We start from the raw sequence: 27373 nt of genomic DNA on the forward strand, positions 1-27373 counted from the left end.
TGATTATTGATAACAGAAGAACATTATCAGTTCAAGGCTTTAACTTTTGGCCCCAAATTAGCGTCTCCAATATTTACCAAATGTAGCTGTCTTCCTCAGGCGAGAAGGTCATCAGGTTTTCACATACCTGGACAATTGGCTCATCAAGGCGCCATCAGAGGAAGAGGCAAAGGGTTCTGCAGCGACTTGCATCAATCTCTTCCAGAAACTGAGGTTCACGTTAAACAAGGAAAAATCATCCCTAGAACCCGGACAAAAATCCAGTTCCTCTATGCATTACATGATAAGCAGTTAAAGCCTTTCCTATAACCAGAAAGGGCTAACAAGTTGCATATTATGGCAAGGAATACTTCGACAAGACTCTGTCACAGTGAGACAGTACAAATCCCTGTTGGGCCTAATTGAATCTTGTATAGGCCGTGCCCCATTTTGCAAACTTCATATGAGGCCTGTCCAACAAGAGCTGGGCTCACAATGGAAGGAGGTTTGAGGATCTTGGGAAGATATAGTCCAGATCACAAGGCGACTCAAACAGACATTGCTGAGATAGATGCTTCCAGTAAATTTGATTGCAGGACTTTCTTTCCTTCCTGTATCAGACAGGATGATCATTACGACGGATGTGTCCATGGATCGATAGGGAGCTCATCTGAAGGAACTTTCAACCAGAGGCCTTTTGTTGTCTGCTGAGAAGATACTTCTCAGCAGAAACTTCATGCCATCTGACTAGGCATATAAGCGTTTCTTCCCAGACTAATAGGTCAACCAGCCCTAGTCAGAACAGACAACTCAATATCTATGTCCTTCATCCCCAAACAACGATGAACACGGTCCTGATCCCTCTCGAAAGAGGCTACTTCTGTGGAATATGGCCATTTCTCACGAAATCAACATATCCGTGTAACATCTACCAGGTTGTCAGAACAATCAGGCGGATGCACTCTGTTAAAAACTTTCAGATTGTCACGAGTGGGAACTAAACCAGGACCAGGTGGGTTACATATTCAATCAATGGGGTCATCCCACAATCGATCTGTTCACCCTATCGAACAACAGCAAATGCCAGTGCTTTGTCAGCAGGTTTTGGCATCCAGTAACAATGGGCAATGTCCTTTCGATCAGTTGGTCCAAGATCTTTGCTTCAGCTTTTCCTCCTTTTACCCTAATCCCAAGGGTGTTGAAGAAAGTGAACATAGATCATTGTACTCTGATCCTCATAGTTCGGCATGTAATGCCAATGTTGATACAGCGAGCTACTGCAGTTATCAACACATCCAGTACATCCCATGATTCTTTCTAGAAATCACAGAGCAATTTTCCTTCACAATCCCAAATCACTGAACTTGACCGCATGGTACCTGACCACCTAGAGTTTGGCCATTTGGATCTACCATTAGAATGTAGAAATATTTTTGGTGCACGCCCAAGCTTGAGTGACCACAAACACTTACAACGCCAAGTGCAAGGGTGTCTGTATATAGTGTAGGGATAAAAGTTATCATCCACTAAGAATAAAACATCATCGTATCCTTCTGTATTTGTTGCGTCTTGCAAACACTGGTCTTAGATATTCTTCAATCAGAATCCATTTGGCTGTTGTTTCCAGATTTAGGAGAACTGACCAATCAGAGTTTATAAAAAGGATCTGATGAGCATTTTTACTGCTTCGTCATCCACCTGCTACATGGGAGGCTAATACTGTCCTCCGTTAATTGATTCTGCCTCCTTTCGAACCAGTATATAAGGTACATTTGAAATTTGTCTCAAGGAAGAAAGTGCTTCTTCTAGCTTTGATATCTGCTAGAAGCGTGGGAGAGATTTAAGCAACCTTTCCTTGGATTCGTAAAAGACAAAGTAATCTTTAGAACGAATCCCAATTTTATGCCTAAGGTTCCTACTGACTTTCATTTGAATGAACCTGTCATTCTTCGATCTTGATAATTTTACTGGATTTGCTTAGCTGCATTAAGTATTACATAGACAAAATGAAGAACATATGTACTTCAGATTATTGTGTCTTTGGGACAGACGAGATCATGTCAGCCCCATCCAAGCAGGGGATAGCTTGTTGGCTCTTAGGCCTTTATTTGCTTCTGTCATGCCAGGGCAAAGTGCCCACTTAAGGAAAAAGTGAGGGAGCATACCATCTAGAATATGGCATCAATATATGCTGTGCAGCTAACTGGAAAAGCCAGCACATGTTCACAAAGCACTACTGCCTACACATGGATGCAGAAGTTGGCGCAGCAGAGGGACAGGTTTGTCTGAGAAACCCGTTTCGGGGAATGTGAGCCTGCTTCCCACTTTTGTTATGTATTATAATGTGTACTTCTTGTTATTCTGATTCGAGCATGTGAATATATATGAAAGATCCCGTTTTTTAGAGGAAATTAGCTAATTACCTGTATCTCCAGTCCTCCAACATTGATATCTTTTATTTAGTTATTGAAAAAATTGTTACATTCTTTTTGTTTTAAACATTGAAAGAAACTCTAAAATACATGTTGACACCGTTCCAGAAAGTTATGTGTCTCCACCAAATCTGAGGGCTGATATTGGAAGTTAGGATCCTTCTACCATGGTTACCCTCACTTTTTGACTGGTGTTAATGTTTTTTGACTAGTATGACTGGGATCCTGCTAATCAGGAACCCAGTCACTGAGCTTCCGCCTTAAATTTGAATATGGTAAGTACTTTTATATCTCCACAATTGGCTACTTGTGTACGCATTTAAGTCCCTAGTAAATAGTACTAAGGTACCCAGGTCAAATGTACAACTTCAGCATGGATTATGCCACCCATGTGAGACCACTCAAACTGTGACTAAATGTGTGCAATGTAGCCTAGGTAAGCTGGTGCTAGCACCACTTACGACAGCTAATTCACCCCTAAGACAGGCCTTTCAATCCTGAAGGCAGGGTGCTGGGTAATAAGTTTGAGGGTGCCCCTGCATGAGCAGGACACTCCTACAAATCCTGGAGTCGATTCTCCAGGCTTTGTAAGTGTTGTCAGCCATTTTGATAATATGGTGGTCAGGCGTAATTACGCAATGGCTAAATATATAGTGGCTGTGCCGAACCTGGGCATGTTTGGTATCAAACGTGTTTGAATCATGCCCCAGCACCGTTACCGGTGTTGGAGGTATGATTCCATGCACTGGGGAGGGGGGGACTCCTCCGGAAAGCCCCAGTACTCCAGGTATCAACCTTTCAGGGTCTGCCAGCAAACTAGTGCTGCTGCAGACCCCAGACACGGTTATGCCCTCCTTCTGCTGAGCTGAGCTCGAGCAGGTGAAGGTAGAACAATGTTTCCTGTCACAGGAAGGTGTGGCCACTTCCCAGACAGGACTTAGTGTATTGGGGTGGGGTGGGGGGGCTTGTCAGCGCCACCAGACTACTTTGATGGACACATTTGGTGCACTCCTTGTATACTCTAGTTAGAACCAGTTCTGGAATCCCTTGGCTCCCTCTCTGGCGTGAAAATGGAAAAAGGACATGTGAGTATCCTCCCGTCTGTCTAGCCCCTCCTCTGGGAGGGACCCCTGAGTCGTCCTAACCCCTTTCTTAGGGTATAAAAGGGCTTACCTCTGGGTGGATCCTCCAGTTCATCGTGGGACAAGAATCTGAAAGAGACACGTTAGTGATAGATTTCTTACCTTAGAATATCCCCAGGCAACAGACTGGATCCGGAAACTTTTGCGTAGCAGAACCCTTGCGCGTCGGTAGGCGTCGTCTGCGGCTCCGCGTTCGGCGTCGTGGGTGCCGTGATGACGTCGTCGGAGTACTTAGACGCCGCCTCCGTGTGCTGACGTCAGTTCTTCTTTTTTACGCGCCAGCCAGCGCAGATCTGGAAAGAGCAGTTACCCAAGTCAATTTTTGACTAACTTTTTGGATCAATTTTTGATCATTTCTCGTAGTCTTACGACTTTGATCGGTGCCTTAGGGATGCCCGGGTTTAAGCACTGTGAGGAGTGCGACCGCACGATGTCGGTCACGGACCCTCACCGCCTCTGCCTAACTTGTCTGGGTGTCGACCACGACGACGAGGCCTACCCCGACTGTCGGGCCCTCTCGAGGAAAGCCAGGCGGGAGCGGTCCCGCAGGCGGCTCGAACTCCGGCAGTCGGCCCCGCACCGAGTGAGGTCCCGATCCCACGGGAGGTCGAGGGACAGGTCGCGGGGACGGAGCCGTCACAGCTCCGGGAGTCGGCACCACTCCTCTGGGTCCAAGTCGTCAGGTAAGAAGCACAAGAAGTCGAAGAGGCATCATCGCTCTTCTGACTCCCCCCGACGCTCGCGCGATGCGGCCGGGGGTTCGGGTGACACCGCCCACGCGGCTCCTTCGGAGTCGCGGGCGTCTCGTCCCGCCCCACACCCTCCGGTCTCTGGGCAGGACGCGACGCCGGAGGAGATTGAGCGCTTCCTCATGGCCATGAGGTCCCTTTCTCCTCCGACGGGTTCCGCGGCGCCTTCGGGCCCAGCGGGCCCGTCTAGGGGCCCTAGCGGGTCGGGGGCTTCGACCCAGACGCCGTCGGGTGCTCCGGCCTCGACGCCGTCAGGTGCTCCGGCCTCGACGCCGCCGGCGCCGCAGGGCCCCACGATCCCGACACCGCCGTGCCTTCGGGCCCGGCACCGCAAGGATCAGCGGCTCCGGTGCCGCCGGCGCCTTCGGGCCCGGCGCCGCGGGACGCCGCTGGGCCTTCCTCGGGCTCTGGATCGTCACTGGTGGACCTTACGACCCCCCCGGCGTCGGTCCGTCAGGTGTCACCTCCGGCGCCGTCCTCAGGCGGTGCCGCCCCGATGCCTCCTTTGCTTCAGTTCCGACATCGGAGCGGCGCCACTGGGCGCCGCACCCGACGTCGTTTGGAGATTTCCACTTCTACGAACCGAACCCATTCAATTACAACCCTGAATCTCAGGAGATGGGTGATGAGGAGGATTGGGAGGGGTCTAAGTACCCTCTGGCCAAGGAGTATCAGTCTCATGAGGACTGAGCAGGAGACCTTGGGGAGGTCAGTGGCCTGGACACCTCTCCAGACACTGGGTTTGTCTCCCCTCCTACCGTGGCTTCGGAGGAGGGGGCAACCTATAGTGTGGTGTTGACGAGGGCTGCCAAGGCTTTGGACCTTGAGCTCCCCGTCACAGCCGTGAGGACTAACCTCCTCACAGAGGTCCTTAAACCGCAATCAAGCTCGGCTGAGCTTCTGCTGCCCTTTAATGAGGCCTTGACCGACGTTCTTTTGGGCACTTGGTCCAGGCCCGCTACGGGTTCGCCCCTAGATAGGAACGTGGCCAGACGCCACCGCCCGGCTCCGGGCGACCCATGTTTCCTGTCCTCCCACCCCACCCCGAGAGTCTGGTCATCCAGGCCTCTAATTCCCAGACCGCATTCCCGACGGCTCCGCCGGACAGGGAATCCAAGAGGTATGAGAATTATGGTAAAAAGATATTCTCCTCCCTTAGTTTGGGACTGCGGTCTTCCAACACTGCATGCCTCTTGGGCCGCTACACCCACTCTCTGTGGGAGACGGTGGCGGAGGTGCTGCCAGAGTGCCCGTTGGAGGTACGGGCCAAACTCTGCAAAGCCCTTGTGGAGGGCCGAGATGTAGCCAAGTATTCGATTAGGTGTGGGCTGGATACCACCGACTCGCTAGGCAGAGCGATGGCTACGACGGTGGCGGTGAGATGCCACGCCTGGCTGAGATCCGCCAATATTTCGGCAGATGTCCAGAGCACTCTGATGTACATGCCGTTCGATGGCCGTCGCCTTTTTGGCGACAAGGCAGACCACGCGCTTGAGCGCTTTAAGGACTCCAGGGCTACGGCCAAGTCCTTGTGCCTCTCGGCCCCGCGCCAGCAAACGGGTGACTTTCGCGGCCAAGGAAGGGGCGTCCCCACACGTGCCGCTAGCCACTCGCCGCAGACTGTCATCCAGCGCGGCGGCGGGCGTGGTAACCGCCATGGAGGCGGTCGGGGAAACCGGCGAGGTCAGTCCACACCTTACCCCGCAGCATCCGCCTCTAAACCCTCCTAGTTCGTGCTTTTTGGCCCATGTGACGCCTGTGGGAGGCAGTGTTCGCCATCACCACTCTCACTGGCGCACTGTCACTTCGGACAGGTAGGTGCTGCAGATCGTCCGGAGGGGCTACTCCCTCCCCTTCGAGACGACTCCTCAAGCCATGCCACCACAACACCACCGCGTGTCGGGGGATCACTTGCGGCTCCTGCAGGAGGAAGTTTCGGCCCTCTTGGCCAAGGGGGCCATCGAGCGCGTTCCTGGGCCAGAAGTAGGATGTTGTGTTTACTCCCACTACTTTCTGGTACCCAAGAAGGGCAAAGGGGGCCTACGCCCTATCTTGGATCTGAGGAACGTCAACGGCTTCCTCCCGAAGGAGAAGTTCAAAATGCTGACTCTGGCTCAGGTCTTAGCTGCCCTAGACCCAGGAGACTGGATGGTAGCGTTGGACTTGCAGGACGCGTATTTCCACATCCCGGTCCTGCCGGCCCATCGGCGTTACCTGCGGTTCACGGTAGGCCACGAGCACTTTCAGTTTACCGTGCTTCCCTTCGGCCTTACCAGCACCCCACGGGTGTTCACGAAGGTGATAGCGGTGGTCGCAGCTCATCTGCGCAGGTTGGGGGTCTCAGTCTTCCCCTACCTCGACGACTGGTTGTTGAAGGCGGGCTCGCCCCAGACAGTCGTCAGCCACCTCCAAACTACGGCAGATCTCCTGCACCAGCTGGGGTTCTCCATCAATGTGCCGAAGTCCCACCTGTGCCCCTCTCAGAAGCTCCTTTTCATCGGAGCGGTTCTCGACTCGGCGCAGTTTCGGGTTTACCCGCCCTAACTGCGGGTTCGGGATATACAGGCTCTGATTCCAATCTTCCGGCCTTTATCCCGGGTTTCGGTCAGGTTGACGCTGCGGCTTCTGGGGCTGATGGCCTCCTGCATCCTTCTGGTGCATCACGCCAGATGGCGTATGCGGGCTCTGCAGTGGGACCTGAAGTTTCAGTGGGCCCAGCATCAGGGCAACCTGTCCGACCATGTCCTGATCTCGGAGGGCACTGCGAGACAGCTGCAGTGGTGGCTCAGGGACCGCGATTGGGTCAACGGCAGATCCCTCTAGTTCCCCAACCGGAGCACGTAGTTCTGACGGACGCGTCCCTCCAGGGCTGGGGAGGCCACATGGGAGAGGCGGAGATCAGAGGCCTCTGGTCTCCGGCGGAGTCCCGGCTCCATATCAACCTTTTGGAGCTGCGGGCGATTCGTCTGGCACTGAAGGCATTCCTCCTGTCTGTCCGAGGGAGTGTAGTGCAGGTGTTCACGGACAACACCACTGCCATGTGGTACTGCAACAAACAAGGCGGGGTGGGGTCGTGGACCCTTTGCCAGGAGGCTCTGCGCCTCTGGCAATGGCTGGAACATCAGGGCGTGACTCTGATGGCTCAACACCTGGCAGGTTCTCTGAACGCCAGGGCGGACGAACTCAGCCGCCGGTGCATGATGGATCACAAATGGCGTCTGAACTCTGACTTGGCGCAAGGTCTCTTTCTGCAGTGGGGAGAGCCTTGGTTGGATCTATTCGCCACCGAAGAGAACGCGCAATGTCATCAGTTCTGCGCGTTGGAATTTCCAAGGCGGCACTCGCTCGGAGACGCTTTTCATCGCGAGTGGAGTTGCGGTCTGTTGTACGCCTTTCCGCCTATACCACTTCTGCCCAGAGTGCTGAAGAAAATCAAGCGCGACCGGGCACAAGTCATCCTTGTGGCTCCAGACTGGGCACGAAGGTACTGATATCCCGAGCTACTCAGTATGTCAGTCGATCCCCCAGTTCGTCTGCCTCTTCAGGAGGACCTTCTGTCGCAGCAGCAGGGGACGGTCCTCCACCCGAACCTGTCCAGTCTCCACCTCCATGCTTGGAGATTGAGCGGCGACAGTTGAGGCCATTTGACTTGCCTCCTGAAGTCTATAACATCATTCTGGCAGCCAGGCGTCCCTCCACAAAGTCGGTATACGCCTGCAGGTGGAACAGATTTGTGGCATGGTGCACAGCAAAGGCTGTGGATCCCCTTAATGCCCCTCTTTCTGAGGTTCTCCTCTTTCTTCTTTCTCTTGCCCAGCAGGGCTCTACTCTGGGCACTATCAAGGGCTATCATTCAGCTCTTTCAGCCTTTCTGAGGCTGCCTGATCAGCCTTCTTTGTTCAAGTCCCCTATCGTTAATTGATTCCTGAAGGGCATCACACACACGTACCCTCTTGTTCCCTTCCTGATGCCTCAGTGGGACTTGAACCTGGTTCTTACATTTCTGATGTGCGCTCCCTTTGAGCCACTTCACAACTGTCCTCTTCGCCTTCTCTCCTTGAAGACTGCCTTCCTGGTAGCCATCACCTCTGCCAGGAGAGTGAGTGAGCTCCAGGCTCTATCTTGTAAGCCTCCTTTCCTTTCAGTCTATCCGGACAAGGTTGTGTTACGGTCAAGGCCCTCCTTCCTACCCAAGGTAGTCACGGCCTTCCACATTGGGCAATCTATCACTCTGCCCACCTTCTTTCCACCTCCGCACCCCTCGAGAGAGGAAGGGAGGCTCCACCGTCTGGACCCAAAACGTGCGCTCTTATTTTATTTGAATCGCACACAACAGTTCCGGGTGGATGATCAACTCTTTGTTGGATACGCGGGCGCTAAGAAAGGGAAAGCGGTGCACAAGCGGGCCATCTCCCGGTGGATCATCTTGTGTATCCAGGCGTGTTACTCCTTGGCTAAGAAGGAACCCCCTGTGGGGCTGAGGGCTCATTCCACTCGAGCCACAGCAACTACAACTGCCTTGGGCCGAGGTGTGCCCTTGCAGGACATTTGCCAGGCGGCTACGTGGGCCTTGCTGCACACTTTTGCGTGACATTATTGCCTGGACAGTCAAGTCCGGAGGGATGGCTACTTTAGCCGTTCCGTCCTCCAGGACTTTCTGGTGTGATTATTGGTTTGCAGACCCACCACCACGGGGTTGGTATTGCTGGGGTATCTATTCTAAGGTAAGGAATCTATCACTAACGTGTCTCGTTCAGATGCACAAGTTACTACTTGTGTAACGATATATCTGTAAGAGACATTAGTTAGTGATGGATTCCTTACGGACCCACCCATCCACCCCGTTCTGCGAGCCGATATCTAGGGTTAAGGTCATCCCCTTTCAGGGCCCTAGTTTCATGGCACCAGTGTTGGTTTTTGGCATGGCTCTGCGCTTCTGGCGCGGAAAAGCTGTGTCTAAGAACTGACGTCAGCACGCGGAGGCGGCGTCTAAGTACTCCGACGACGCCATAACGGCGCCCACGACGCCGACGACGGACGCGGAGCCGCAGACGACGCCACCGACGCGCAAGGGTACTGCTACGCAAAAGTTTCCTGATCCAGTCTGACGCCTGGGGATATTCTAAGGTAAGGAATCTATCACTAACTAATGTCTCTTACAGATATATCGTTACACAAGTAGTAACTTGTGCCTCAAGCCTCAAACCACGTCACTCTTCAACCGTCTGGACACTTGGACTAAGCCTGGAACCGAGACTGCATCAAGGAAGGCTCATGCTGCTCTTGGTCTCACTCTTCTACAAATCTTCTTCGTCATCTGTGTCTGTGCTTCTTCCAGGATCTTCAACAGACCTGTAGGCATCAAGGACACCCGAAGTATTCTCCTTGGGATTGAAGGAGTCACTCCCCTGCATCTGCATGCACCACAACAAAGCTGACCGGTTGCTGTTCCTGATGTCCCACGGACTTCAAAAGACTCAGCAACAAAGGTGGTGGTTCTGCAACTCCCTGGAGGCCTGACCTGTCCGCAATTAATTTTCAGGCCTGTATCCCTCATCGGAACCGCTGGGACCGAATCCCTGTGCACTGCATCAACTTGCAGTCGCCAAGGCTTGTTGACTCTGCACTTCAGAGCTCCTTGGGCTATAAGATGCTCCAACCTCTCTTCCTGCCAAGTTATTTGTTCTTACTGCATCCTCTGCACCGTGGCCCTTTATCTTTGGTGAACTGCTCGAGGTCCTCTTGCGACTCCTGTACCTGTGGCCTGAGGTTCCTCTCATTGGTCTTCTCTTGCTTCAGTGGGCTCCCTTGCTTGCTCGGGGCCTTCTCTGCCCTTGGGGAGTCCCTTGGACCTTGCTGGTCTCAATGTTGCTCCTTCATCGTTTTCCACACCTGTTGCTGCTGCCAAGGCTTGTTGGTGCTCCTGCTGGACGACGTTCCCCTTATTTCTCGACTTCCGACTTGGAACAGCTTGTGTACGGTTGCTTGGTCCTCACAGCTGCAGCAACAAGATCACCATCATCACTCCTGCATCTTCCGTCATCAGTGGGCATTACTCTTCTGTGGCTCGTGGTCACCTCTGAGTGGCATAGATTCTGTTACCTCTGCTTGCAGGTTCTTCTCTTCAAGAATTCACCCTAGGATTCCACCAGACTCTTGGACAGTTGCACTTACCAGCCGCATCTATACTGAATTCCTCCACTGTGGTCTACGGCGGTTTCAGACGTCCGTTCGCACCTATGCACCGGCTCCCCTGGTGTACTTATTGTGGTTCCTTGGGGTATTCACAGGTGGGATGACTCTCCAACCTTCTGTCTTCCACGGGGTTTCTTCAGGTTCCTCTGGGAACAACTGCAACTTTCCCGTTGACTTCTATTGAGTACACCGCTCTGATTCCACTTTGCACACAGCCTCCGTGGGGTTCCTGGGTACTTACCCTGGTGGGTGGTTCCTTGTGTCCCCAGCTCTTCTGAGTCTCCTGTTCCAAGTCCCAACTTCGGTCTCAGTTCGCACTCCACTTTCATAGTATATGGTTTGGTCTCCCCTGGAGACCACTGTGTATTGTGCTTTTTTTTTCTTTTCTTTTTTGTATCCTCATATTGCGAAAATTTTATGTGTATGGAAAGTTTGGTTTCTACCTCTGAAGCTTTTTTGTACCGTCACTGCCCAATGGTCTCTCTTGTCATGGGACTGTGTATTGTGCTTACTTACCTGTTTATAATTGAAGTATTGTGTGTATTTGTGTTGATCTCTCCGGCTAGGAGATATACCAATGTGTTAGTGAGTGCTGTGTAACAAACTGACATATTTTTTATATTTACAGTGTGTTCCTTTTACGTTTGACCAACACTACATGATTAGATCTGGTAAAACAAACTGATTTACACTCCTTCTGGACTAAGCCTGAATGCTGCTCTTCACAGCTACCATTTGGAGAGCTTATAAGGCGGTCTTAGACCACTAAAACCACCATACAGTTTGTCTGGACTAGTGCAAGGGGCCCCACTATATGTGCACCATATTCTAAGCCAGCCTCCTACAGCTGACATAAGACAATATCAAAGAGCTCAACTCTTTTTTTAAATATCTACAAATACCAACCATTTTTTAAACATATATCAATATGGTATACATTATAGAGTAACAAACATAGTCTCGAAGATTATCATTGATATATTTTATACATTCCCAAGCGACCCTCACTCCTCCCCGGTCAGAGATTCATCTATTATTATTCCCACACTTCAGCTTTTCAAATCTGAACTGTTGAGGCCCCAAGGGGGTGTAGGAGAGCTCAAGATTCCACCTCATTGGATGAAGTTGAGGTGCTTCCAAATAAAGTAGATGTAATACTAAATGTTCATTATTGTTTCAGGCCAATGGCCTTTTTACACTATATACTGTATATTCACACTGTATTCTGCTATTTTAATGTACCGGGTATTCCCAGCCTGACTTCAAGGAATGATTCTAGCATGTGTTCACTTCCAGATCCACACCGACCCCAAGACCACACTCAGAGGCACCCTCCTCTACCGGCCTCCAGGACCCCGTGCACAATTCAGTGACGACATCACTGACTTTATCACCCCTCACGCCCTCCCCTCCGAGGACTACATTCTATTGGGAGACCTCAATTTTCACCTGGAAAAGAACAACGACAGCTGCACCACCACCCTTCTGGACAATCTCACCGACCTCGGACTCAAACAACTTGTCTCTACGCCCACCCACATCGCAGGTCACACGCTCGACCCTATCTTCACCTCCAGCAAACATATCTCATTCAGTCACACCACAGCTCTTCACTGGACGGACCACAGCTGCGTTCACTTTACCTACAATAAGACCACAACCCACAACCATCCTCAACCCACCCTGCGAAGAAACTGGAACAAAATCACCAGCGACCAGATCTCCTCATCGCTTCTACTAAACCCCCCCGCCCACTCCTCAAACCCCGACCAAGCAGCCATCAACCTCACCCAATGGCTATCCAACAGCGCCGACATCCTAGCACCGTTGAAAAAACGCCAAATCAAGCTAAGCAGCAAAAATGCATCCTGGTTCAACGATGATCTTAAGAAATCGAAGAAACACTGTCGCTCCCTCGAAAAGACCTGGAAAAAAGATCCTAACACCAGCACCAGGGACGCCTTCAAAAACGCTACCCGCATACACCACCAACTAATCCGATCTGCCAAGAAAGCCGCACTCAAAGACCGTCTAGATAACAACGCCCACAACAGCAAGGAATTATTCAACATCGTCAAAGAATTTACCAACCCATCAGCCAACTCCAACGACATCACCCCCTCCCAAGCCCTCTGCGACTCCCTAGCTTCCTTTTTCCACAACAAAATCGCAGACATCCACAACAGCTTCGACAACCGACCCGAAGACCATCCCACCCAATCTTCTGCAGGAGCTTCACCCCCCCTTGAACATCCTTAACGACTGGAACCCAATCTCCACTGAGAACACAGAGAGTCCGCCTCCCACCATTCAAGTCAAAGGCCTCCGAAGTCATCTGCGGCGTGCCACAAGGATCGTCACTCAGCCCCACCCTCTTCAACGTATACATGAGCCCCCTTGCGGCCATCGCTCGCCAACACAATCTCAACATCATCTCCTACGCGGATGACACTCAACTGATCCTATCACTCACCAAAGACCCTAACACCGCCAAAACCAACTTACACAAAGGAATGAAAGAAGTAGCCGAGTGGATGAAGCACAGCCTTCTGAAACTGAACTCAGACAAAACAGAAGTCCTCATCTTAGGCACCTCCCCCTCCGCCTGGGATGACTCTTGGTGGCCAGAAGCCCTTGGAAAAGCCCCCATCCCGACGGACCACGCACGGAACCTGGGCGTCATCCTGGACTCCTCACTCTCGATGACCAGACAAGTCAACGCCGTTTCATCATCTTGCTTCAACATTCTTCGCATGCTCAAAAAAACATTTCGCTGGATCCCCACCGAAACTAGAAAAACGGTCACCCACGCACTGGTCACGAGCCGCCTGGACTACGGAAACACACTATACGCCGGTACCACCGCAAAACTCCAGAAATAACTCCAACGCATCCAGAACGCTTCAGCCAGGCTCATACTAGACATCCTGCGTAAACACATCTCTGGTCACCTGAAAAACCTCCACTGGCTCCCCGTAAATAAGAGGATTACTTTCCGCCTCCTAACCCACGCACACAAAGCACTTTACGAACTTGGACCTGAATGCCTCAACACACGATTGTCCTTCTACACCCCCTCCCGTCAGCTGCGATCCTCCAACCAAGCCCTTGCCACTGTACCTCGCATCAACAAAACCACCATGGGAGGTAGATCCTTCTCCTACCTGGCAGCTAAAACCTGGAACTCTCTTCCCACTCACCTTCGCCTTACTCAGAACCACCTAGCATTCAGAAAGCAACTTAAAACTTGGATATTCGACAAGTAATTCCCCACCATCCCTCTAGCGCCTTGAGACCCCATGGGTATGTAGCGCGCTATATAAATCTCTTGACTTGACTTGAGCAAACTATCACCATCCCGGCATTCTGTGGTTCACCTCATCCCTTTAAGGAGAAGGAAAGATTACATTGCCTGGATCCTAAAAAAGCTCTCTGCTTTTACATTGATCGTACCAGACAACAGTAAGTGGACGATCAGCTGTTTATTGGATTCACAGGAGCAAAGAAAGTCAGGCAGTGCAGAAGAAAACCATCTCCTGCTCGATCGTGCTTCTATGCACTGGCATAGAAGCAGCCTTCAACAAGCTTGCGGGCTCATTCCACCAGAGCCAAGGCTGCTATCACTCACGTCATTGATCTGTGTTGTGCCTGTCCTGGACATTTGTCAGCGGTAAACTTAATGGGGCAACCCAGTGTCCCTCAGAACCTGGGTATATGCATTTAAGGTAAAAATTGGTTCTGTTGGTGTTGTCAATTACTTAGGGGAAGTAGAAATAGCTTACTTGTAACACATATCAATGATTTGCAAAGGAAAAATAAAGATATAACACACAGCAAAATTAGAATTCAATAACGTATTCAAAGAAAATCAAATAATCATGGCTGTCGCAATTTACAATTTCAATTGCAATATGAAATACTTGACTAAGGTGAATAAGTGACGTGGTGATTGGTGATAAGGGCAGTCCACTATGTACAGAAACAATTGAGCGTGCAATAAAAAGAGTGGAGAAAGATTTTATAAATATGTATGTCCTTATTATTTTAGTACATATGCTACAAGATCAAATGACAAATGGGACTGTAATCATGAGCGTTGTGTAGACATATACAATACGCCGACGTTTCGACCCTGTGAGTTGCGCAAAAGTGAAATGCGTCAAGGTGGGTCTTCCTCAGGGCAGGAGGGGGGGGAATTGGCAGCCCAAAAGCAGATTTCTTTGGTGTCCCATTGAATAATGCATTGCCTCCTAGTCAGATATGGGTGTGAGAATAAATCACAAGTACCTCCACCAGCAGGTTGGAGCCTCAAAGTTATTCAGTAAATGACTTCCACCCGTCGGTTGGAGTCTTAGTTTATATTGCCAGTCCAGGGATTTTCGTGATCTCGTAGCGAAGCCTCCGTCCTGCCAGTGGGCATTTGTCAGGCCACTACGTGAGCATCTTTTCATACTTTCATGAAGCACTACAGCCTGGATTGCCAGGTCCATAAAGATTGGCATTTTGCCCACTCTGTCTTGCAGGACTTACTGGTTGAGCCAGTTCACAGATCGACCACTTCGGAGGTACTGCTTCGGTATCCATTCCAAGGTGAGGAATCTGCGGTTAGAAGCCTTTATCAAAAGAATAAGTTACTTACCTTTCGTAATACTCTTTTCTGGTAGAGACTGTACCCGTAGTTATTGTTCATAAACCTAGGTTTGTGGCCATGTTTAGCTCGAAAAGCATCAGTGATAGTGTTGACCACTGTGATTTGGTGGACCTATTTTACCTTCTATAGATTCTCTAGAAGGTGTTCTTATTCTATGACTTTGATTACCAATGAATAATACCTCTCTACAAATCAGGGCTGACTGATTTAAATGTATGACAATGAAGTGATCGGTGAGATTTGTTACTGTAAATTCTGATTGTATCAAAGATCTGAATCGTGATGCACAATGATACCATGTGCTGACTCTGTTGTCCCTCGTACTTTGGGAATTGTCTTGCAACTTTATCTCCAGAGGATTATTCATTCATAAGAAAGGTTAGAGACTTGCACATAGGTAGCTCAGGCATCCTGGTCAGTTGTTGCAAGAGGTGTATGAACTTCCTGCTTTAGGCAGTGAGAATCTCTTTGTGAATCAGCAGGTGAAAATGTTGTGATGTTTGAAAGTGATATATATGTGTGTGTGTGTGCAGTCTGTCCTTGCTGTAGTAGTCTGGACCAGGGTCTACCAATAGATTTGATGCTTTTGTCTTGTTAGTTGATTTGACCACATTCTTGTATTCCAAATGAAAGCAGAAGCACAGCAACAACACAAAAAGGTTTTAGCAAGCTTCTTTATGCAGCAACTCAATTATGGTTAATTAATTTGAAATTGGTTCATAGCTGGTTTTTTTTTCACAATAATCGGAGAATAAAATACCTAAAAAACATAACACTTCTGCCCACTGTAATCTCAGTCTTCTGGCGGCAACAGTATAAGCCCATTCATGCATGGGAATCGACTTGTCTTTCTTCAAAACATTTTTTTCTTTTTTTATGTCGACATTACATTGTGTCATGGAATTAGTAATATATGCTTTTGTGACTGATTTGACATGCAAAGTTTTGTCTTAAAATGGTGGTTCGAGGCATGTGGGCTGCTGAATTTATATCTGTGCATAGATCGCCGCCTAGTGTTGGGTCCGGATGATTGCACATTGTTGTCCTGGAAGAGTCTTCGAAGTATCACTGCTCGGTGCACTCCTCTGCCTCGATTCGACGTGCTCCTTCGAGGGGCTTTTTGGTTTCGGCTCGAGGCCTCTAACGAGCTGTGGCTTGTCCACTCGTTGCTTCGGATCGAGAACCTTCCGAGACTCGAGTCCCTTGTTTGTGTCGTTGTCCCTTGACGTCGACCTCGACGGTTCGACGTGCTTGGTTTTAGTGATGGACTTCAGCGCACTGATCTTCGGTTCAACACCCTTTAGTTTCGACCCCACTCTTTTTCTTAGTCGGATCTGATGTGTTCAAACTCTTTGATCCGAAGACTGTCTTTAGCAGTTTCGTTTTCGACTCGATGGCTTTTGGTTTCGCTTTAGGTAGTTCGACTGACGGCTCGTGTGATATATTCTTAGCCGGGCCGAGACGCGGGGCTATAGAATGTTCGACATGATCTTGGCTAAGGCCTTTCGGCGATGCCTCGACCTGAGCCCTTGGAAGTCTTTCAGTGTCTGTTTCGGGCCCAGTACCCACTGTTGGGCCTGGTTCATCGCTCAAGTCGTCATCGACGGCTCCGATGGGGGATACGTCATCCCTTACCTCGACGACGTTTTCATCTTCGACATTTTCTTCGTCGTCTTCATAATAGTTGGAGTCATGCTCCGAACCTGGATCAGACTGCTTTTCTGGATCCTCAGTCTCGACGACCTCATCATCTTCTTCATCCAAGATATTCACTGGGTCGGGCGCTGCCTTCGTCATCGTCTACCTTGCGGCGCGTTGGAACCAAAGCGTCTTCTTCGACCTGAATCGAGCACAAGCTAGACAGTTGTCCTCATTGTGCTCTGGTGATAAGCACTTGTTGCACACCGGGTGTACATCGATGTGCAGGTACTTAGAGTTACAAAGGGGGCATCGTTTGAACGGGCTCCGTTCCATCGATGATCGGGCCTCTGGTGTCGAAAAGGCCACGTGGCTCTCTTCAATGTCCTGCTCGAAAAGAACTGGAACAAAGAATTCGGCACCGATCGAGAAAACAATACCCGCGACCCCGAAGGCCTTTTGGCCTTTAGAAAGTTTCTGAACTTGAGTAAAGAAAAGTACATCCGAACCCAATGACGAAAAACAATCTGAGGATGGAAAGGATGCCCATGCGCACTATAGTCCGGGGGAGGAGCCACCTATCTCTTGATACTTCGAAGTCTCTTCCAGGACAATAATGTGCAATCATCCGGACCCAACACTAGGCGGCGATCTATGCACAGATATGAATGTCAGCAGCCCTACATGCCAAGAAAAGATGCATACTGGTAAGTAGCATATTCCTTATCTTGAATCAATCTATAATTTCTACAGTAGGTTGCACTGGCTTTTAAAAAAAAACGTTTCCGTCATTTTTACACTTCAGTTGTGAAAGGCAAAAGAATGGTTGCTTCACCTCGAGTCCAAAAGGACCCTACGCCATTACCAGGATGGACAGAGTATGATAGGTTGTTAACTTAGTGTTGGCTGTGGTGCTTTCAAAGAAAAGGTGCACACGCACTGTATTCACAGTTCCCCTTTGTTGCAGATTTAGGTTTTGCAGGACCATGGCTGTTCTCCTGTGGGGATTAATACCAGAGCTTTGCAGGTCGTCATTATGGAATTATTTCCATACCCTTGCAAATCACTACCGTTTTCACTATCCCTCTAGGCTAGATTGGAGTTGCAGTGGCCCTCTTTCTGTCCTCCCATTTATATTAAGGATGCTAAAAGAATCTTTCTAACACAAAAAGGAATGGAAAAGTAATCCGTATGAGAAAAACCTATTGATGTATAATATGAAGTATGGCTATGAAAGAATGTCCATTAGAAACAATGTTCCCAACAGGTAAGTTATTTGCCTATTATAGATAATTCGTGAGTAGGTATCTGACCTAGAACTTGTTTTTAAAACTTTGGGTAGCGTCACAGGATTTTTCTTTTCTAAGACTGGCTTAGTAGAGGATTTCTGAAGACTTTGGGTTCAGAACCCAGTGGGGTCAGCAAGCGTTTGTGATGATATGAATGAATCGCCTGTTGGACGATATGAATGAATACATTACAACAAACTTACCCATTTTGAAAATAAAGGTATTAGAGGCTCAACACTAACAAAAATAGATTTGCATTACATCGAATAAATCTCAGAAAAACCATGGCTGCGAATGTGATTTTTACTTTGTTTTCCAGTATCCCACTTCTGGGAAATTAGGCATATCAGTTCAGTTCAGTTCAGTTCACAAACTTTATTCGGATAGACAATGTATCCATAAAAGTGTGAAAGTAATTAATTAAAAATAACAATAAGAATTAACAATATGTAGTAGCAGAAATTACAGTTGTATGGAGAGAGTAGCACGAAAATTTTAGGTGGCAAGTTAACCCCTTCCCTGCGGGGGTTATTCCTCCGGTGTGCTGGGGGGAAGGGGGCGTGCACAGCGCCCCCATGCTCATGGCGAGCGGAGCTAGTCATGAGCTACAGTGCTCCTGTGCTCATGACGAGCTCAGCTCGTCACAGGTGTATTGACTCCCGTGGAACGCTCAGCACAGCAGGGGAATTCTCCACGCACCTGAGCGTTCCACGGGCCATGACGAGCTGAGCTTGTCATGAGCACCGGAGCGCCGTGGCTCATGACGAGCTCAGCTCGTCATGAGCGTCGAAGGAGTTAAAACAATACAGTCATCATAAATAAATCACTAATGCACTAAAACAATCCATTCGATAATTGGGAATTGTCTAAGCATTACAAACTCAGTCTATGAACATTGACTTACGCACCCTAATGGCAATTCTCAAGAATGTGCTTAAGCAAAGAAAAACAACTCCTCATCTTCTAGGGCAAGCATGCTTGAATAGGCACTAGCCAAACAAATAGGCCTGATCTTAGTGAAGAACGGGAAACAAGCCACTTGCTATATTCCATGTAAAATTTGCAGAAAAACAAAAAGTGCTGGGTTGATTGACCACTCACCCCGTCACACGGGCAGGGTAGCGAGTCAAGTTTAGAATGATAACCCAATGGAAAACACAATGCAAATTTCACTATCCCAGCCCTCAGGCGAAATAAAAGGCTCCTTTCCCTTCGACTCATAGGCAGGGTGAGATAATTCAGCAGAAGGTAGCAATTGCGTTCATAAGCCATATAACTGGAAACCAAGGATTTCTGTGATTCCAGCGCAGTTCTTGCAGTGCTATATGACAAGTAAAGCGTACTTCTAAGTTCTTTTTATGTACATTCCCGGCTTCACTGGGGTTTGTGCAAATCATTAGTGTCCCAAGTCGCCTGGAACATGAGTATGTCCTGATCCTTAACTAAACGCTGCCTATCCAGATCCCCAAGCTTAGACTGCAGCCCTGCTACATTCCAACTTAGGATGTTCAAATCTGCTTGGGTGCCGCTGGTGGTTCGGGCTGGCATAGCATTTGCATTTTCGGATAATACCATAATGCTAGGAGGAACTGACATGATTCCCAAAGCCTTGTCAACAGCATTATAAGTTATTGGTATGGTAGCAGGATGGACCGCCGGTGAGGCCGACGGGGCGATTGGTCTGCCATTGACGTTGATGGTCAATCCTGTACATCTAGGCTGGAGAGTCCGTTGAACCTATTGGTCAACAGAGAGGGGCCGTTAATGTCCATAAGAGGTTTTACGGGTGGCTTGTAGCCTAGGTAGAGTGCGCAAATGCTAGTGTTTTGTGTAGAGTGATCCTCAAAGATATTCAATAAGCGGTGGGCCATTTGGGGTTTGCGGAAATTCAATACAATGCAGTCACCATTTATATGCTTAGCTGATTGACCAACCCACGCTACTCTCCTGGCCATAAGAATATTTTTCTTATTAGAGGGATGGAAGCCCTTATGTTTACAAAGACAGTCTACAGACTTGTTGCGCAATTCGGCCCAAGACTCCTTTTGACCCTCCACTAAATTAGGAACCCCAGCCAACACCAGCACATAGGGACAGGAGGCAGGAGGTAAATTTAATACATCTGTATTTGGCCTCACATGAGCTTCCCTAAGCTTGCTAGCAGTATCCTTCCTAGTTCTTTGTTTGCTGGTCCCTAACTGAATGCAGCTGTGTCTACCTGGGGCCAGATTTGAATTGACTAAACTGGGTTGTGGGGTAACCTTACTTCCCCCCTGCTCATTAATGAATTGTAGTGCTGGAAGTACATTTAATTACTACAATTTGTGACATCTTTGTTCCGAGCAGAGCCCGATTGGAGCTCATGCGCGTGTATGCTGTCCGCCGTGGATGAAGAAACCCCCCCCCTCCACCACATCACAAACTAAGTCCACCTTCCCACCCCTTCAAATTGACCAGTTCAAACTTCAAATTCTCCAGTTTCCCCCAAAGAACATCAAAGTTCAATTTAATGAGGTCCTTAACACCTTGGCTGCTAGGCGTTTTCCCCCTCCTGTGCTGGGAATTACCATTTTGCTGTTTCCATGACGAGCTCAGCTCGTCATCAGCACATGACACCCGTGGGTGATGACGAGCTGAGCTCGTCATCAGCATCGAAAGGGTTAAGGTTTGCCAGAGCGTTTTCAAAGGATTCCACTGCAGAATTAATGTCGGCGGTGGCTTCCGTGGTGTGTATGTTAGGACCGGTGCATACAGAATTAGGGACAGCATCGGTCTGTGTACCCACAGAGTCAGTAGAAATGGCCGCCTGATCTGACACATTATTAGCAGATTGGCAACTTTTATTATGTTTCCTCTTAGTTTGCGCCGCCTCAGTGATCCTTTTTCTTGTGACGGATTTAACAGTTTGTAATTTCGCTTTAGGATTCCTTTGTGGACATGCCACCCGAGCTCTAGTGTTAAGATGTGGCGCATCCGGGGTAGCCTTACTAAGGGCTCCCAAGTTTGGTGGAGATGGTCTTGTAAGGGCAGGGCATACTTCCATTGGTGGTGCATTTTTTGGAGTTGCACAGATTGCACTGTCCGTGACCGTGACCAGACAATCTAGTGATAAGCGTGATTGTAGGGATACAGGGTCAAGTGACAAGCGACGCTCTGTGAGTTCAATTTCATGATTTAACAGTGACTCAGCCCTCACAAAGAATGCGTCCAGTGTCCCCGCTGCTCCCCGGCGCTTACTCATTTCTTCACAGACACAAATAGTCCAAATTAGAGCCACAAAATGACAAGCTCACAAGTAAAAGAGACAATTATATAGCTGTTCTATATTCAAGATTTGCTGCAGGGATTCTTTCCTTGAAGACAGATGTCAGATTGGTGACCCGGCCCAGCCTCCTCCAGGCACAGATGGGCTCGCCCTTGACCCAGACCTGTGGGGGCCCTGGCCCCCTTTTCAAGAGTCTCCTCCTGGCGCTCAGGCAGTGGTACACGGCGTGCGCGCCACACGGGCTGATGGAAACTGTGGTTTTCCCGATGATGCAGGCAATGGCGTGGCTCGAGTCGCAGCAGCTGCGTCTCAGGCGAGATTACAGGCGAGGTTACAGCACTTGCAACACTTCTTAGTCTGTGTCTTTGTCTGTGTCTCACCCCCGAATCCGCGTGCAATCTTCCTACATGTCCGAGGAGACCAGCGTTGGCCACGTGTGGCGTTCCACAATATTACAAGTCCACCGTCGGAGCAACTGAGCTCGCCACCGTTGACTCGCCACCCTCCGCCCACCACTGTGCTCTGCTGCTCTCTGGTGCCTCAGGTGCTCAGAGTGGAGCTGGGGGGCAAGGCAAGGCTACCGTGTTCCACGGGGACTCAGTAAGACTCTGTGGTGGCCCCTGTGAGCCCCTTTAACAAAACAGTAGGGGCTCCGGTACAGGTACTAGTAGTCGCGTGGCGGTCGGCGTCGTGCATGAAGCTGCCTTGGCTTCCCTCACACCCACCTCAAGCTCCAGCGGCGCTCGCTGATAGTCGCGGGAGAGACTCACTCTCGGCGGCACCACTCTCTGCCCCCTGCTCCTTTAGTCCCTGCAGCTTCTTGTGGCTCCTTACGGCTCCTTGGCAGCCGCAAACCATGTACTCTCGCTGTGCTGGCTCGCTCGCCGGAGCCGCTCTGCTTCCGGTCCACTTTGCACAGTGACTGCAGCTTTGCTCCAGGCTCGTTAGGCATATTTAGACAATAAGATTAATCCAAGCTTGGTGATCTGTACATCTTTTACCAGCTGTATAAACTGTGGTTAACCAGCATTATTTAGTGATCACCTAGTGAAATAAATAGTATTTTGAAGTGTTTTGCTGAAATTTCATCCTTATGCATTATGCCCCATTATTTATTTGTTACATTATTGTGAAGTAATGCATGTATTGTGTTTTTGCTTTGTTAGATCCAACCTTGAAGAACCTTTCTCAGGAAGTTATTGAGCTGTTAAAGAGCTTAGTTGGGCTGGAGACTTTCTCCATGGCTTTTGCTGCGGTTCAGAAACAGGCTAATCAAAAAAGAGTTACTAGAAAAAAAGAAAAGGCCCTGCAGGTAAGCCTTGGACTGATGAAGTTCTATTTTGATGGGTGATTTTACCTACTCTACATATCCTGAGCCTCTTTTATTTGTTTTTGTTTTCATCTGTTTCACAAGCCCAACTCCTCACCAATAGTCTTTCCTACTTACAGCACCAATAGTTCCTTTTTAACCCCCAGTGTAGTGAACTAAAACATAACATGACGTGTTATTTTTCTGATTTATTGAGTAGATAATTTCACAATGAGTTCATCCATCTGTGGTCCATTGGTGTCAGGCACAGGGGCTTATATTAATTGTGGTTTGTCTATCGGATTGATCTCAAACCCAGCTTGGTAATATCATACCCCATGTATGTACTGCCACCCCAGCAGTGTGCTTTTACCACATAACACAGCATCACTACCACCTCCATATAACTTTACTACTACCATTTAGCACTTCTCTGACAACAAGAAATGCAGCAGACTACGGCTAACAAACACACTGTAGTGTTTTCATAATTATGGTAGGTGGTGCCGGCTTCATCCTGATGCTGGAATTAAGGTTGTAGCCATGACTGCCAACCTTTTTTTACTGCTCTCTTTGATGCGGATACAGAGCTCTTGTCAGGTTTCTCCTCACAGTTTTTTTCTTAAGAATGTTGCTATGATTCTTTAATTCAGTGTGTTACGGATGTCTCCCCACCTATGTACCAGCTCCAAACAAATGTCCATCACAGACCTGCATGGGCACGGTCTGTGGTGCCTGACCTCCAGGCATGATGCTCCTTAAGGAGTGTGAGGCATGCTGTTTGTGGCCGACGCCTGAGAAAGCCACAGTTAGACAAGTAAAAGAAAAAGAAGAAACAAACAGCGTTACCAAGATATCAGTTGAAATTAAAAGGTAAGTCCTCTCCGCATAATCTGTTTCTGGCAGTCTTCTTCTTAGGAGCTGGAGTTGGTGGATATCACCCCACCTCAGGAACTTCTTCCAGGACCGCCAATCTTGGCCTCAGAGCCTTCGCCAGGCTCGCCCGCCACATTTTCCGCTAGCAACACCGGAGCAGAACTACTCGTGAGTTTCCTGCAAAAGGAGCAAACCTCCCACTATTCATCCATGCTATGTGGAGCATGTGCTGGGTGTTCGACCCCCTCTTATGTGCCTCTTTGTCCTAAAGAACCATGTGGAGCTCTGTTCAGGTTCTGGCAGGCAGGTTCTTCCACAGCATTGAGTGTCAACATTGTTCCATGAGGAACTGTTCTGACGCAGGCCGGAGTGGTACTGCCAGTGCCTCTATCACCTTCACCTCCACATTCACCACTGCCTAAGCCGGCATCCACGCCTCCGCAAGAGGCACTGACTAGCCTAATTAAGGCCCAATACTAAAGAAAATAGGCTCAAAGATCGGTACAAGAGGAGGAATTCAGGACTGGTAGAAATACCTCCCATCAAGCCTATTGGCAGAGAATGCATGAACTCTGCAGGTCTAATACAATTCCTCTACAAATACTTGAGGGCTAAATCCAAGACTGAGATGACCGTAGTGGCAAATTGTTCTCAACTCCTTCTTCACAGACTACTAACTACCCAGCACCAAAAAATGCCACTGATATAGACGCCTCCCAGGATTTTAACACTGATGCACCAGCAAGCCTAGCAGCTGCTGATATGGCGTTTTTAATTTAGAGTGTTAAAAGGCTGCAGAGCACTTAGAGCTGTCTCTGCTGTTGATGGACCTAAAATCCAGTAATCTGACAGAAGCTCTGTGGCCTGCCTCTTCATTAGCTGAGGCACTTATGCCATTTAACGACATTCTGAGGGAGCCTCTTAGTTATGCATAGAAACAACCAATTTCTACCCCAGCTGGGAGCAGATCTTTGGCACATAAATACAGGCTGGCACCAGGAGATCCACCATTGTTTTAGGCCTACCCATCACCAGAGAGCTTTGCGCTTCAGGCTTCATTGTGTGGCAAACAAAACCTGGGGTCATTTCTAATGCACACACCTGATAGAGAGTCCACGACGCTAAAGGCCATTGGAAAGAAATCATTTTCAGCAGAAAAGTTAACTCTTTATTCCCTAAATGCTGCATGCCTTTTGCAAAGATGCTCACATACCTTATGGGGCACAGCAGTAATGATGGTACCCAACCTGCTGGTCGACCTCTAAGACCATTTTAGTGAAGTGGATAGCTATGGTTAAGATGAATCTAGACACATAAGAGAAGGATGGGACACAACTGATTCAGTGGCCAAGGCCATGTGCTCTTTTTCTCTTCACAAGCCTGCCTGAGATCAACAAGGTTGTGGTGGTCATACCAGCCACGCTTAGGAATATGCCATTTGACCCTGTGATTCTCTTCGGGGACTAAGTGGACGTAGCCCTCGACCTTGTTAGAGCCACAGCCTGTTCCCTTGATCTAGACCCAAATTGCCACCACCTTTTCCCTGGGTCACCTGTCTCTGCAGAAGGATTACCAGCAGTTAAGACATTTTTGCGGGTTCTCCAAGGGATTCCAGTTTTGTCAGTATGAAACTGCTCAGGTGATTCAGCAGTAACAACTGAACCCCTTGATCAGACAGGGCAGGAGCAAAAGAAGAGGCCAGCAGCCTCAACAACTCTCTTCCTCACCCCCTTCTCTTCCACACCACCTTGAAAGCCTATTTAGCTTGTCACTGAAGTAGCTACGTCCTGTTGGAGGACTGATTTCCTCATATCTGTAAGCTTGGAAAGGCTTAACATCTAACCAGTGGGTCCTTCAAATTGTACAAAGTGGTTATGCCCAACCTCTCCAGCAAGCTCCTCCTCACATCATGCCCCAACTGCCCTTTTATTCAGAGGAAATCTGTGCATACTGCAAAAAGAAGTGGCAGCACTGCTGCAGAAAGGAGTGGTGGAGTTAGTGCCACAGCAGGAAATTGGGCAGCAGTAGAACTCTCTGTATTTCCTGGAAACCAAAAAGGACCGCGGTCTCTGTCTTATCACAGACATCAGGCTCTTAACTTTACCTGACAAATCTAGATTCTATACAGAGTGGGTTAAACAAATTAGATTCCAGTCATGCTCAATTAGCCTGTCTCACATCAGAATGAGGGTAGGTCTGCAACTATGGGCTCGCCTCCATTAATTCCTAGTAGTCCGAATCAACCTCTCTCATATTCAGGCATAACACCATTAGTTATTGTGATATTAATATCCCTAGAGTCCAGAATATGTATATGTCAAAACATACATGATTTATCTTTATATCCGTGACCAACAATATGCCTCACATGCAATGACCCTTTTGTGTAGACCCCTTTATTTATGGGCACTGCATGATGAGATCAGACACTTTGTATAGAGTGTGAAGATTTGCATGTAAAAAACACACGATTAATTGCCATGTCTGCGGACAATTTACAGCCTTATCTAAAATGAGCTTTCTATGATTGTCGTAATAAATGTGCCGTATCCTAACATGACCCCTTTCTTTATGTATACTGCACGAGGGGACTTGACTGTTTACAGAGTGCTGAAATATACATGGATATATACTCATGATTACTCTCTGAGTAAATGCCGTAATTGATATGTTCCTTTTTAAGAAAGTCGTAATCCTGCGCTAAATCATAATTTGTCCCCTTGTTTTTATGTATATTGTAAGATGTAACCAGCCATTTATTGTGCACCTTAAACATTCAAGTAACACTCCTGTGCGAGTGGCTCTAGGTGTTGTAATAATATACTGTGTATAGAGTCTGTAATGAAGACCAATCAAGCAGGTAAGTAGTAAGTTCTTTATTGAAGTAAAGTCCTGACACCAGAGGCACGTCTAGATGCAATCACCACTCAATAGCAACTGTCATATCTTAACTGTCAACCTGCCGGTGGTCAGGTAGAACACCCTGATGTCACAATGCACCGGCAGGTTGCGCGTGCAAAGAACATAGCGCACGTGCAATACTTTCGAAGAAAGCACTGGGTTAATAAACATAACACATCTCCTTTCCTAAAACAACAAGAGGGACCGTGGGTGCCCGGCTGAAGCTTACGGATGAGGAGAGGAAACCACAGCTAATCACATATGTAATCTTGTAACTTCACTGGAGGTTTGACTACTCTTCCATATCTGCTCACAGTAGGTTCATCCTCACAACTGACGTTCTGTGACGTAACATCTTCATAAACAGAATCATCTGAATCAGTATCCGTTTCGCTGTTGGTCTGATACCTGTACTCTTCCGATGTCTCCTTGTTCTGCCTACTACTACTGTCTTCCACCCGTGAGGCATCTGAAGAAGATTATGTTCTACTTGAGGTAAAGAAATACATAAGAGCAGGCTGGCCTGATAAGAAAAAAAATACCTGCCCTATTGCGTCCATTTTGGGAACTAAGAGACGAGTTGTCTATCGAAGGTGATTTGATTTTGAGAAATGGGAATGTTGTTTCCCCAAAAGGTTTACGTACTAAACTCCTTAATATTCTGAAGTGTTCTCACTCTCAGGAGATACTTTGTTTGTACCTAAAGATACAATGTTAGTACCATCTGGCCGAGACCCCACAGTTTCCTCACGGTCCCGAATCCAATCGTAGTCTTGAGAACAGGAAACCTCTTTATTTTCCGGAGTGGATAGAAAATCACTCATTCCTTTCCCCTCTTTGCATAATGATAAAGCAGAGAAATGCCAAGTGTTTCCGTCGCTCAAAAGAGCAGAATTACAAAACACTTTTTTTACTTCCATTGGTTGAGAGTAGTGATTTTTTTCCCT

The 27373-nt window shown here is 48.5% G+C and overlaps 1 protein-coding gene across 1 annotated transcript in view; it reads left to right on the plus strand.

Annotated features, from left to right (window-relative positions):
* Nucleotides 1-27373, plus strand: part of UTP20 (UTP20 small subunit processome component) — a 1022377-nt gene that overhangs the window by 976426 nt on the left and 18578 nt on the right. Inside the window, exon 61 of the mRNA XM_086919130.1 lies at nucleotides 22507-22652. Coding sequence (XP_086775256.1) covers nucleotides 22507-22652 — 146 coding nt within the window. The remainder of the gene's footprint in view (nucleotides 1-22506; nucleotides 22653-27373) is intronic.

This window comes from Lissotriton vulgaris, chromosome 1_1, assembly GCF_964263255.1.
Source record: "Lissotriton vulgaris chromosome 1_1, aLisVul1.2, whole genome shotgun sequence".
NCBI lineage: Eukaryota > Metazoa > Chordata > Amphibia > Caudata > Salamandridae > Lissotriton > Lissotriton vulgaris.